At 51.6% G+C, this 12,300-nt stretch overlaps 5 protein-coding genes across 5 annotated transcripts; 3 read left to right on the top strand and 2 right to left on the bottom strand.

Annotated features, from left to right (window-relative positions):
* The first annotated feature begins 185 nt into the window (after window positions 1–185).
* BDV14DRAFT_180747 (aldehyde dehydrogenase domain-containing protein) lies at window positions 186–2,999 on the top strand. The gene is made up of 4 exons (XM_073769956.1): window positions 186–809; window positions 877–946; window positions 1,002–1,435; window positions 1,498–2,999. Exons 1-4 carry the CDS (start codon window positions 747–749, stop codon window positions 2,386–2,388), a joined length of 1,458 nt encoding a protein of 485 aa, XP_073624292.1. The 5' UTR covers window positions 186–746; the 3' UTR covers window positions 2,389–2,999.
* BDV14DRAFT_126772 (acid phosphatase PHOa) lies at window positions 2,500–4,103 on the bottom strand. The gene is made up of 2 exons (XM_073766007.1): window positions 3,705–4,103; window positions 2,500–3,646 (listed from the first exon to the last, which is right to left on the bottom strand). Exons 1-2 carry the CDS (start codon window positions 3,909–3,911, stop codon window positions 2,612–2,614), a joined length of 1,242 nt encoding a protein of 413 aa, XP_073624291.1. The 5' UTR covers window positions 3,912–4,103; the 3' UTR covers window positions 2,500–2,611.
* Window positions 4,104–4,281: 178 nt separating this feature from the next.
* On the top strand, window positions 4,282–6,100 carry BDV14DRAFT_126782 (pex2/pex10/pex12 family protein). Its single transcript, XM_073766008.1, has 3 exons — window positions 4,282–4,499; window positions 4,555–4,957; window positions 5,018–6,100. The coding sequence occupies exons 2-3, from the start codon at window positions 4,649–4,651 to the stop codon at window positions 6,038–6,040; spliced, it is 1,332 nt and encodes a 443-aa protein (XP_073624290.1). The 5' UTR covers window positions 4,282–4,499; window positions 4,555–4,648; the 3' UTR covers window positions 6,041–6,100.
* Window positions 6,101–7,677: 1,577 nt separating this feature from the next.
* On the top strand, window positions 7,678–9,728 carry BDV14DRAFT_192353 (RNA 5'-triphosphatase domain-containing protein; the record flags this gene model as incomplete). The annotated part of the gene is made up of 2 exons (XM_073771626.1): window positions 7,678–7,906; window positions 7,960–9,728. The coding sequence occupies 2 exons, from the start codon at window positions 7,678–7,680 to the stop codon at window positions 9,726–9,728; spliced, it is 1,998 nt and encodes a 665-aa protein (XP_073624289.1).
* A 121-nt stretch (window positions 9,729–9,849) lies between these two features.
* Window positions 9,850–12,095, bottom strand: ilv3B (putative mitochondrial dihydroxy acid dehydratase). The gene is made up of 4 exons (XM_073766006.1): window positions 11,806–12,095; window positions 11,661–11,744; window positions 11,473–11,602; window positions 9,850–11,425 (listed from the first exon to the last, which is right to left on the bottom strand). Exons 1-4 carry the CDS (start codon window positions 11,965–11,967, stop codon window positions 9,972–9,974), a joined length of 1,830 nt encoding a protein of 609 aa, XP_073624288.1. The 5' UTR covers window positions 11,968–12,095; the 3' UTR covers window positions 9,850–9,971.
* Between the last annotated feature and the right edge of the window lie 205 nt (window positions 12,096–12,300).

Raw genomic sequence — 12,300 nt, 5'->3', positions numbered from 1 at the left:
CACTTTATGCTGGCTCCCCACCTCTGCCGTATCGCCCGGATCATTGTTCTTCCGAGACCGGTCTGCCCTAGGTCTTGACCCTTTGCGCTATGCCAGATACGGACAACCAGCTAGGGCTTCGGCCGGGAAGGTGTCAACTGTCAAGGTACCCTGCAGGTGACAACACTCAAGAACTACGCTGCGTGCCAACATTGATCTCTAAACGGAGACCGCACCGGCTGTCCGGTCCAGGACATTCACCCAAGCTCTTAACTCCGATAGTTCGCTGACCTGGGACATCAAAGTATCCATCTGCCAATGGCTATCATTTCTATCAAAGCCCAAATGGGTTTGGTTCTCCATCAACCCCCCACCTGTCATACTGGAACCTGAAACGGTCGACCCGCATAGCGGCCGCCGTTACCATCCTCGTTGGAAATTTGGGCTTCATATCCTCCACCGGCCATTTCATGAGGACGAGCTTGAGTCAGTAGTTACACAGGCCAGACGCCCGAATCGCCTCCGTATCGACATTGCAGGAGACTAGTGCTCAAAGTGGCATCACTGGCCGCTCAGTCTAGTTTATTCTACCTAGGCGAACAGCTCCTCAGCTCTCAACAAGTTAACTAACCCTTGAGAGGTTCCAGTTACCTTGCGGGGTAAGGGCTATAAAATGGAGGCCATCCGGCAGATAAGAATGCCGACTTGTCCAAGTGAACTCTCCGACAGATACTAAAAAATTTTGGACTCAACTTACAACCCTCAAAATGACGCAAACCACCGGTTCCTCCACTGAGTCCATTGAGACTCGTCTGTTCATCAATGGCGAGGTAAGGTCAATGATAGCTTTCATATGCAGTCCTTGTCAACGTCTCACTTCCTTTCTGCGCAAAATAGTTCCAGCCTGCATCAGACGGAAAGACATTCAGCCTAATCAACCCATTCACGCGTGAACCAGTGGCAGAAGGTGCGACAGAACCCGTTTTATTTTTTCTGACTGGATACTAAACATCTTGTAACAGTTGCCCAGGCAAATGAAGAAGACACCAATAAGGCTGTCGCAGCAGCTAAAGCAGCTTTCCCAGCTTGGAGAGACCTCTCGCCGTCAGATAGGGGCGCTTACCTCCACAAATTAGCCGCTTTAATCCGCGAGAACATCGGGGAGTTCGCCAGACTAGAATCTTTGTCTACCGGCAAACCTGTATCGAGGTACATTGATGGTCCCGCCGCAGCAGAGACCTTTTCCTACTTTGCGGAGGCTGGTTGGACCGCCCAGGGGTCGTCTAGCTTGAACACTCCTGGCCATCTAGGTCTGCTGGTTAAGCAGCCTTTTGGCGTCGTTGCTTGCATTATTCCATGGAACGTTCCTCTAGCATTCTTTGCTTTCAAGGTTGCCCCGGCTCTAGCGGCTGGAAACACGGTTGTTCTCAAGAGCAGTGAAAAGGCTCCTCTGACTGTGAGTTGGATGCAATGCCGCCCTTTTTCTACAATCCTATCAATGACTCCTAACGTGTGCAGTCTGCCCTGGCAGCTAGGTTGATTGAGAAAGTTGGTTTTCCGCCCGGTGTCGTCAATGTCATCTCCGGCTTCGGTACGCCCGCCGGCAGCACTCTCGCATCGCACATGGACGTGCGCTGCCTCAGCTTCACAGGATCTTCATTCACCGGTCAAAAGATCCAAACAGCGGCAGCAGAATCAAACATGAAAGTCGTCCACCTGGAACTAGGCGGCAAATCCCCAGCCCTCGTCTTCGACGACGCCGATCTAGAAAGTGCTGCGCAGCAAACATCACTCAGCATCCAATTCTTCAGCGGACAGACTTGCATGGCCAACTCCCGCGTTTACGTCCAAGAGACTGTGGCTGAGAAGTTCCTAGCCCTCTTCAAGGAGAGTTTCGGTGCGGGCGCAATCCTCGGGAATCCATTGGAGCCGACTACATCCCACGGACCACAGGTGGACCAGCTGCAATACGACCGCGTCAAATCATACCTCGCCATCGGCGAGAAAGAAGGTAAAATGAGTATGGGCGGCGACGCCGAAAACGGCCTCTTCATCAAGCCAACCGTGTTCGAAAACGTACCAGAGGACTCACGCATCGTGAAGGAGGAAATCTTCGGCCCAGTCGTGGTGATCAATACCTTTAAAACTGAGGAAGAAGCCATTGAGAAGGCTAACGCCACGGAGTTTGGTCTTTACGCTTCTGTCTTCACAAAGGATATTGATCGCGCTGTGCGCGCTTCTAAGTTGTTGGAGGCAGGCACTGTTGGTGTTAACTGCACGAGTCCTTTCAAGTTGAACGATCTGCCTTTTGGTGGGTACAAGATGAGCGGTATTGGTCGTGAAGGTTACATGCACAGTCTTGATGCCTTCCTCGAGACCAAGACGATTATTATCAGAGCGAGCTCTTGAATGCCCATTTACTAGGCTTACGGTTGAGAGGCAGAAGTTGTTCACTAGCGGTGGAAATATGTACTCCCTTCGGTATATCATGCCAATATACAGTGCGTTAAATGATTCCAGGCAAGATCGCCACAAGTAGAGCATTCACTAGTAGCGCAACGGTCCACCGGTTATCAGTTGCCGCGGAAGTGGGCGTAGGCGTCGCAGTCGACGGGGTCGCTGGATCGGCGAGTCATAAGGGCTCCCCATCAACTTCAACACCGACATTATACCCATTCTTAGAATCATACGGGTACGGGCTCGTATAATTGTATGTCGGCTCCCGCCCGGCATACGTCTCCTGGACGATGTCAAGAATGCCGTGGCCAGCCGAGCAATCCCCAGTGGTCAGAGGAACCGGCCAAACAGGTGAGTACTCGGACAAGTCCCCGTTTGATAACGGCCCAGGATAAGTCTGGTTCAGTGTCAAGCTCGCAATGTCGACCTTCTTGTTGGTGTAGCCTGTCTTATTTGCTACGATCTCGAGGATGTTAGCACCGCAGTCCCAGCGGCCTAGAGAGGGGAGACCCCAGTTTGCTGAGACGCTGGCGATGACGGAGTAATGCGTGTAGAACGTATCGTCTTCAGTTCCGTGAAGTTCTTGTGGGACAGCACCACCGAGCAGGATACTGAAGATGCGGTTCGTCTTAGAGTAGGTTTTATCCTCATCGAAGGTAATCAGGATAGCAGTCTCGTTCATGAAATAGTCGTTCTCTAGTAACGGCGAAATCCAGCCGCGCAGCCACTTCGCAGCGAAAGTGATGTTTGTGTCATGCGCGTCGTTAGTCATGTTCGGCGTGAAGAACGCCCACTGCGGAAGTTTCTCGTTCGCTAAGTCTTGGTCAAAATGAGTGAAGTTCTTGATCTGCCGCAAACGCATGTAGTTCTCCGTCACTGAGTCGTATAGGATGAGAGGATTGTGCTTGCGGACATAGTCATCTGCGAAGGTCTCTTGGTTCGAGTAGTTGTGACCTTGGAAACCGGGGTACGGCATATGTTCTTGGTACTCGGCCCATGAAATGTACTTTGTGTCTAGGAGATCGACGACCGTTGAGACGTTGGAGGGGACGCGTTGGAAGTCATCGTTGTCCATGCCGAATGTGTCTCCTCCTGCGGCTGCGCAGTAGTTTGGCTCGGAGGGGTGGGTGAGGGCGTATAGTCTCGTCAGGGAGATGCCTTGTGTGGCTAGCCACTGCAGGTTCTCGTCTGCTTCGGCATTTTCGAAGTCCTATTTGAAGGCCAATGGTTAGCTTTGTCGGTTAGCTTTGTAAACGCCGTGCACATACAATGTTCTCGAACCAGATCTGGTAGAACCGCTTGAACGCAACACCCTCGACATTCGAGACCGGGGAAAAGGGCGCGACAGTAGCAGCACTGGTTGCTATGTCCGACAACGAGGGCTGGGTTGTAGTCGCGATCTTAGCGCTGGTGGAAGCGACGACGCCCAAAAGGGTCGCAAGCGAGTACTTCATCGTGAACAATTTCAAGACCATGGAAATGGGAGAACGCGCTGTCTCCTCGAGGGCCTTGAAACGATAGAGCTGGCTTAAGCACAGCAAGGGGAAGGCTCTTTTATATGTAACACCAGACGGAGACTGCTCAGCAGGTCACCCCGCACAGATGTAATGGAGTCCACTCGGGGCCGATTCATGTCATGATCCCCTCCTAAAGACCTTCACTAGCAAAAATTAGTGTGGTAAGGGTGACATTTCACCGAGGGGAGATCAGCAGCCTTTGCGAATGATCGAGAACCTTGAGGATGACCTTGGGGACAGGGCCAGTTTAGGTGAAGCTTATCGATCACTTAAGTTCAGCAATCCCCGCACGTGCACTGTTTTGACCATGGTCCAGAACTGCAGATGCCAGTGATGCAGTGGTCATCGAGGCCTGTGGCGTTGAGACAAGCCTTGCTCGCTTCGACTTTGACGGCATCTTCTGAGGAATCTGTTTCGAAGCGTCGCCGAAGAATTTTGCTCACATTCTAGTCGATCGCGTGTTAATAATACCTCCGACTGTTTCGCAGACCTAAGAGGTAACTCACAGTCACGTGCAATGGTTGGTCGCAGATAGCAATTGAGTAAGTAGGTCACGTGAGATCCCTGAACCTCGGCTGATTGCGGTCCGATCTGGGGAAAGCGACCCAAGCATGGATGGAGATGATTGCCTCCCTTCGCGTTAACTTCCTGACGCTGAGGTTGGATTACTTCTCTAATCACACGATGATGAGACGATGAGCTCGACAAACTTTGCTGCTGCTCAGCAGCGCGTCCTTGAACGCCGCCGAGAACGCGAAACCGAAGCCCAGAGCCGAGTCGCAGAACAACAACGGACTTCCGTGATCAACCATTCCGCCGTGCAGCGACTCCCCTATCCCCTGAACACTCTACCGCAATCGGGCTTCTCGTTATGGAATGCTATCAAAGGCCGCGAAGGTACAAGGCCAGCTTTCCGCGTTGGTCAAGTCGATGCAGAACTGTTGGATGAAGAATTGCTCGGCTTGCTGAAAGGGCAGGTCGGAGATGCGTTTAAATACTTCGGGGTACGTCGTCTATGGGAACTCCGATTCCAGATCTGTTGAACTAACCAAACTACTCATCAGCCCCATTTACGCGATGACTGGTCTAATGAAATTCAATTCTTCCTCCGAGCGATTCTCTTCAAACTCTCAATATGGGATCACGACGCATCGTACGGCGCCGCCCTACAAAGTCTGAAATATGTCGACAGTCGTAGCAAGGGTCCAGTCCACTCCTCGCCAACAAGACTTCAGAAGACTTTCTACGGACTTCTAACCGTCGGTGGTCGCTACGCATGGGATAAATGGGAGAATTGGCTCATCACCCAAGAAGGCGGCTACGAAGATCCATCACAAGAAGTCCGATCGCTATCGCGGCTGACAGGCTTCCTTTCAACCACCCACTCCATCGCATCCTTCTTCTCCTTTCTCGTCTTCCTCGTCAACGGCCGCTACAGAACCCTCGTCGACCGTCTCCTCCGTATGCGCCTCACACCACCCTCCGCTCAAGCAAGTCGTGAAGTATCCTTTGAATACCTCAACCGCCAATTAGTCTGGCACGCTTTCACGGAATTCCTACTCTTCCTTCTTCCCCTCGTCGGTATTAGCCGCTGGCGTCGCTGGGTTTCCCGCGCATGGCGCAAGACCATGTCCGCAATTCGAACAAGCAGCTCCGACGACGAACATACCTCGGATGAGAAACAAGGCGAACTCTCTTTCCTCCCCGAGCGCACCTGTGCAATCTGCTACAAGGCAACCAACGACATAGCGTCAGAGACCGAAGTTCTTGCCGCTTCTTCTGGAGGCGGAGGCATCATCGGATCCGCACAAACAGATATCACCAATCCGTACGAAACGGTGCCCTGCGGCTGCGTTTACTGCTTTGTTTGCATTGTTCAGAAACTCGAAGGCGAGGAAGGTGAGGGCTGGGTCTGTCTACGTTGTGGAGAGCTAGTCAAGAAATGCAAGCCGTGGAACGGTGATGTTCTTGAAGAGACGACACGGCCGTCGAGCTCGGGGAAGATTGTTGGATTTGCAGTGGATGAGGATGATACCCATGGCGTTGGCTTAGAGCAGGTGCATCAGAATGCCGATGATGGTAGGTAGTATATAATGTCTTGAATGTAGCGGATTGCATATATGAACATAGTAACAATGCTGAGCATCTTATGATCGTTCACCTTGATGAGATATAAGGTCGCATAAAAGTATATATATTCGAGTTTCTATAGCGTACATGTCTCTGCCTGCAGAGCTTTAGGGGGTTGAGCCCAGCTGTATACCTAGCGCAGACCATTTGCTGGTACATGTATCGCTAAACAGCTAAGAGACCGGAACATGAATTTTCTGGACAGTAGGTGTAAACAGGTGCGACCGCAATCGCAAAGGAGCTTAATTCCGGATCAGCAGCGATGATGCTGTTTGTTACAGCTGTGTACCAAGCTTGTTTGAGACGTTTGAAGTAGAAAAGGCACAAGCACAAGACAAGCTCCTTTAATCGTACCACCACTCTCAAAATTGATCTTCATGATATCCAGGAGTAAAGTCATATGATGCGCATTCTCGAAGACGAATTCTCTGGCTCACCGACTGTCAGTCGATCGACCAGGCTTGAAACCTGTTGATCGTCGAGCAGAAGGCCACATGGTAACGGTACGGTATGGGCAGCGCTGAGTCATCGGGCACGGGACGCAGTTCTCAGCGATGACTGGGCGTCATTGCTCTATCACTTTTGACATCTGCTGCTCTTTCCTTCCTATGGACGGTTACGGACGGCCAATTCACGATGTTGCCTCTTCGGCTGTGACAGGCTCAGATTACCACACTCGTCGACGTCAGCAAGGAGTCTCCTGAGTTTGAGCGCCCAATTGCGGTCGGGCAACCGACTGGGTGTTGTTGCACAGCACGGTTCCTTGTCCGCAGTCGATTCTTTAGTCTGTCTGTCATTCATTAATTGTCGCATTGCTTTTTTTGCCTTGCAACTACCTAGTACGTACTCTGGCGACCTGGAGAGTAGATATTGCAGTAATGCTAATAACTTTGCAGCGACCTTCAGAGATTTGTTTATATTATTATATTGACCCAGTTCCACTGTCGGAAACCACCCGCGAGGCTCGTTTGAACCGGAACGTTACTCCTTCTCTAGCTTCAGCGGAACTGCAGGATCCCTCCGCAACGCCTGGTACCAGCTGGACGGTCAACGTGCTGCATCTCAGCTATTCATTGGCCCAAGTCAAATAGAACTACGGAGTAGCCAGAGCTAGGATCTATCATCCTCCCTAGCGTCTCGTTTGGCTTTGGGGGGGGGGACCCGCCCTTTTGCCTCACTATTCAGTCCATTGCGCCTTCTCATCCAAAGAGCACTCAGCATTTCGTCTCGTGGAGCGTTCGATTCGCATCCCAGAACGGATCCTCGTCAACCCCTGTTTGTTCCATGAGCTGGCCCCTTTCAGAGTTCGGAAGGAATTACCTGTCTTTTGGGCTAGATCGCCAACTTTATATAAACGACTGGGGCCCGAGCAAATGCCAATATGAACACTTCAAATGCTAGCCTACCTTTACTGCCCGCTCCGCGGCTAGGGTTCCTTGACACTGGTACCTTGCGGCTGTTGCGGTACCATATCTCTTCTACTCTTCTCGAGATAGTTCCTTTTATCGCATCCACATTATCTTTCCATGTGTTTGACTCTGACCCGGCAGTTCACCGGGGAGAAATAGTCTTCTTGAGTGCCTACGTTGTCATGATGGTGGGCTGCGGCTTCTTGTCTTCTCTCCTGCAGGGCAAGCCTTCCTCGCGGTCGATTAGACGGAGACGTTTTCGCCATTCGCGGAGAGATATACATAAGGGTACTGGTGGAACGGTGACGTCGTCTGATGAAGATGGTTATGAGAGCTCAGGGTCATGGCAGCATGTCAATGAATCTCCCAATACAACCCAGGAAGCACCCCAGAAAGGTGATGAGCCGCAGGATGGTAGGTCTCTTATCGTCTCACAATCGTTTACTCGTTGCTAATGAATTGCTCAGCGGCCAGCACAGACCCGGGCTTGCTGAAAAAGCATTCGACGCACCGCTCCTACTCTACCTCTTTCGCCGCATACCCATCTATTAGGACATTCTTTCGCCCGCATCCTCAAATGGAAAAGTTTCCGACCAAGCCGTCACCGATTCCCCTTCTGGTCTTCGTCCATGGGCTCGGAGGCTCACTAGCCCAGTTCAATCATCTCCTCACAAGTCTCTCTAACGTCGGACCTTGTTTTGGAATTGATCTACCTGGTTGCGGACTATCAACCTTCGCGCCAGATTCATGGGATGCGTACAAGGTTGAAGCTTTGGCAGAATTGCTCGCAACAGCAATTGACGAACATCGTGATCAAGAAGCAGGCCAGAAGGTGGTTCTGATTGCACACAGTTTAGGTTGTTCCCTGTCTGCAATGCTCACATCGTCTACCTCACCTCTCAGACACGATTTGCGCAACCATATCCTTGGCCTCGTGGCAATTTGTCCTCGTGCATCGCCTCCGTCGCCCAAAGAAGCATCCTCCATTCGTCGCTTACTCTACATTCCGGGGCCTATATTTGATCTCTGGAGACAGTGGGATCGACGCGGTGGCCTGCACAGCAATAGTGTCAACAGGATGGTTGGCACGGCCGCCGATATTGAGACTCGCGGCCTTCAGCTTCGGTATAATAGGCAAAGCAAGACTCCGGTATGGAGACGCATGGCTTGGGGAACTCTTCCTTCATATACGAATGGTAAGCAGAATGGGGGTCTTCCCAGCGAAGCAGTTTGGGCAGGTGTGCAGATACCTGTCTTATTGGTAAGCGGTGAATCCGACCAAGTCACCAAGCCAGTGGAACTGCAAAAGCTTCTGAAATTTTTTGGCGATGCTGGCACGAGCATCAGCGAAGACGCAAACGACAACAACAAAGTCATCGATGCTTCAAAGCTTCATACAGCGGACACACAGCCTCCCAACTCCCTGGCTCACGATGAGAAATTCGGAATCCAGCCTCAAGAAGTTGAGAAGGTGACCCCTGTGCCAAATGGGTCAGCTAAACCCAAGCGTTCTGTGAAGTCGGTAATTCTACCGGCACCTGCTTCTCACGCCCTCCTATACGATCGCGCAACTTACCGCACCCTCGCCGGTATCATCCAGGACTTTGTGTCCCAGTATGCAGACCATCGGTTGAACTTGGGTTGGCAACTGCAGCATCTCAACACATCTGGGAAGTGGGATGTCAAGAACTTGGCCAAGTGGAAGAAAGTTCCTCCAGTATCTGAAAGAATTGCCAACACATTCGTGGCTCTCAAGATGCTGCGCGAAGTCGACGAAGAGCACAACCCGGTGCTTTTCTCCGCGGCACATCGAGATAAAATTTATGCAGTGATCGACATCAGCCACGAGAGCCCTGTGTATAACCCAGACTCAATGGAGGCAGGTGGCATCCACTACCACAAATACCCAACCGTCTCCAAAGTCCCTCCCACACCAGACGAAGTGCGAGACTTCATCGCATTAGTCGATCGCCTGCAAGGCGAAATCACCGACAAGATGGAGAAATTAGACGACCCTAAGCGTCTCCGCCCCGTCGTTGGAGTCCACTGCCACTATGGTTTCAACCGAACCGGTTTTCTTATCGTCAGCTATCTCATTGAGCGGTGCGGATTCGGCGTCCAAGAAGCCATTGATGAGTTTGAGAGGCGACGCCCACCTGGCATTCGCCATGGGCATTTCATTGATACGCTGTTTGTGCGGTATACTATTGGTTTGAGACGAGCACCTACGCTCTGATTTGATTTTGTCTTGTTATTCGTTATTTCTATGCTTTTTTGGTATGGTGTTTGGGTTGGCTTCTATAATTGATGAGTCACGATGATACCTTCTAATTATAGACTGTACAGTATGGAATAGGGATTTTAATTTTCTTTAGATAGACGGCGCTTTTGAATTGAGTGGCATTCTTTATGCGGTAATCTGAGATCCCCAAAGTACCAGCTGCCCAGTCTGTAGTTCTTATGCTACTTCTACAGATCCTCAAAAGACATCCGTCATAGCACCATGCGACGCATCCCCAACCAACCTCGCATATTTGGCCAACACACCACGGGTGACGCTCGGCTTCGGAGGCCTCCACTCCGACAATCGGCGCGCAATCTCCTCGTCCGGAACATCCATGCTGAGCTCGTTCTTCTCCGCGTCAATTGTGACGAGGTCGCCGTCCTGTACAACAGCAACGGGCCCGCCCACTGCAGCCTCGGGGCAAATATGGCCTACGATGAATCCATGCGAGGCACCCGAGTATCGACCGTCCGTGATGAGGGCAATGTTAGTGAGTTTGGCGCCCATGAGCGCGGCACTAGCCTTTAACTGCTCAGGCATACCGGGTCCGCCCTTGGGGCCCTCGTAGCGGACGATAAGGACTAGGTTCTCGCCGCGGGGGATCTTGCCTTGCGTAAGGGCGTCGTTGAGCTGGTATTCTTTGTCGAATACGCGGGCTTTGCCAGTGAATTTTGTACCCTCTTTGCCGGTGATTTTGGCGACTGCGCCGCCGGGGGCAAGGTTGCCTTTTAGGACTTGGAGGTGGCCTGAAGATTTAATGGGGTTGTTTAGTGGGCGGATGATGACCTGGTCGTCGGGGAGAGATGGGAAGGATGCCACGTTCTCGGCCAGCGTTTTGCCGGTGATAGTGGGGATATCGCCATCAAGGAGGCCAGCTGCGATCAGCAGCTTCTGTACTGATGGAATACCACCGATCTCGTAGAGGTCTGCCATGTAGTACTTTCCACTGGGAGAGAGATCTGCGATGAATGGGATCTTGTCGCTAACCCTTTGGATGTCGTCTAGGGTGAGATCGACTTCTGCAGTCCGTGCCATAGCCAGAAAGTGCAGAACGCCGTTTGTGCTTCCACCTAGCGCCATCGTCATGACCAAGGCGTTCTCGAAAGATCTCTTTGTTAGTAGGTCGCGCGGCCGGATGTTCTTTTCCATACATGTCTTAATGGCGTCGGCGGCCTTGACGCATTCCCGCATTTTGGACGGTGACGAAGCGGGTGTTGACGAAGAGCCGGGTAGAGACAACCCCATCGATTCAATCGCGGTGGCCATTGTGTTTGCAGTGAACATTCCTCCACAAGCGCCTGCACTGGGACAAGCGTGTTTTTCCAGGTCGTCCATGATCTCGTCTTTTGTTTTGCTTGTATCGCCTCCATCATCAGGCTGGCGCAGAGTGTCATAAGCGTACGCGCCTGCTGCTTCAAAGCACGTGGAGACGCTGATAGTCTTCCTGAGTGTCTCGGAGTAGCCTTTCTGGATGGTACCGCCGTAGATCATCAGAGACGGCCGGTTGTGTCTCGCCATACCCATTACCACACCAGGCATATTCTTATCACACCCAGGAATGGCGATACAAGCGTCGTGGTACTGGGCGCAGGTAACTGTCTCGACGCTATCGGCGATAATTTCACGGGATTGAAGTGAGAATCGCATTCCTGCGCTCTAGTTAGTTCCGTTATGCTTTCTAGTGGCGTCATCTTACCCTCGCTTCCCATGGAGATTGCATCTGAAACCCCAATTGTGTTGTATTGCCATCCGATCATGCCCCGGTCCGAAATCGCTTTCTTCGTGGTAGTAGCGAGGTCCATAAGATGATGGTTACAAGGGTTTCCCTAGAAGACCAAAGTTGCTGTCAGCCATTGAGTAGATACGGCGCTAGAATTGACTGACCTCCCACCAGACCGAAGCTATTCCAACCTGCGGACTCTTTGCCATGGACTCCTTGTCTGGGATACCGGCAGCATAAAGCATAGCCTAGTAAATTATATCATATTAGCTTACATTCCGTAGCAGGAAGGGGAAGTGTAAGACGAACCTTTGCACCTGGGAAGTCATGGCCGCGAGTGATATGCGTAGAGTACCGATTGAGTGCCAAAGTGCCGTCAGGATGTCTTGTGTCGTCAGGCAGAACAGGAAATTTGATGTATTTGGCCTCCTCTAGTGAGGGGTTGTTGGTAGGTTTTGTGGGGTCTTCCATACTGCAGTTGACGATGAACAAGAGATCTGAGATGTCTCCGCCACGACCAAGCAGGGTTATATGGAATTCTGAAAAGAATCACCTCGGCAGAGCGAAGAAGTATGGAGCTTGAGAGCAGTGCATTGTGCGGACCACAGTAGAAAGCCCCTCCGCGCTCGGAGGCGGTCCGGTGAGATGTCCGATGCGGGGAATATCTACGATCTGCGGTCATCGATTTGGCTGTCCTCTGATTAGCTGGCACCTTTTATACATCTATAACCCTCCAATTGACACGTTATACGTTTGCACACTCACTGGATATCAGATGGCGAGATGTCAATGCCGCTGATGAGT

The sequence above is a fragment of the Aspergillus stella-maris genome, assembly GCF_047715825.1.
Source record: "Aspergillus stella-maris strain CBS 113639 unplaced genomic scaffold BDV14scaffold_66, whole genome shotgun sequence".
NCBI lineage: Eukaryota > Fungi > Ascomycota > Eurotiomycetes > Eurotiales > Aspergillaceae > Aspergillus > Aspergillus stella-maris.
Note: the sequence above shows the minus strand (reverse complement) of the source record. Positions and strands in the feature narration are given on the sequence as shown.

Coding starts and splice junctions, on each gene's coding strand:
- BDV14DRAFT_180747 (XM_073769956.1), top strand. CDS start 747: ATGACGCAAACCACCGGTTCCTCCACTGAGTCCATTGAGACTCGTCTG. Junction 810..876: donor GTCTGTTCATCAATGGCGAG/GTAAGGTCAATG, acceptor TGCGCAAAATAG/TTCCAGCCTGCATCAGACGG. Junction 1,436..1,497: donor GTGAAAAGGCTCCTCTGACT/GTGAGTTGGATG, acceptor TAACGTGTGCAG/TCTGCCCTGGCAGCTAGGTT.
- BDV14DRAFT_126772 (XM_073766007.1), bottom strand. CDS start 3,911: ATGGTCTTGAAATTGTTCACGATGAAGTACTCGCTTGCGACCCTTTTG. Junction 3,647..3,704: donor AGATCTGGTTCGAGAACATT/GTATGTGCACGG, acceptor GCCTTCAAATAG/GACTTCGAAAATGCCGAAGC.
- BDV14DRAFT_126782 (XM_073766008.1), top strand. CDS start 4,649: ATGAGCTCGACAAACTTTGCTGCTGCTCAGCAGCGCGTCCTTGAACGC. Junction 4,958..5,017: donor ATGCGTTTAAATACTTCGGG/GTACGTCGTCTA, acceptor ACTACTCATCAG/CCCCATTTACGCGATGACTG.
- ilv3B (XM_073766006.1), bottom strand. CDS start 11,967: ATGGAAGACCCCACAAAACCTACCAACAACCCCTCACTAGAGGAGGCC. Junction 11,603..11,660: donor TAGCTTCGGTCTGGTGGGAG/GTCAGTCAATTC, acceptor TTGGTCTTCTAG/GGAAACCCTTGTAACCATCA. Junction 11,426..11,472: donor AATCTCCATGGGAAGCGAGG/GTAAGATGACGC, acceptor ACTAGAGCGCAG/GAATGCGATTCTCACTTCAA.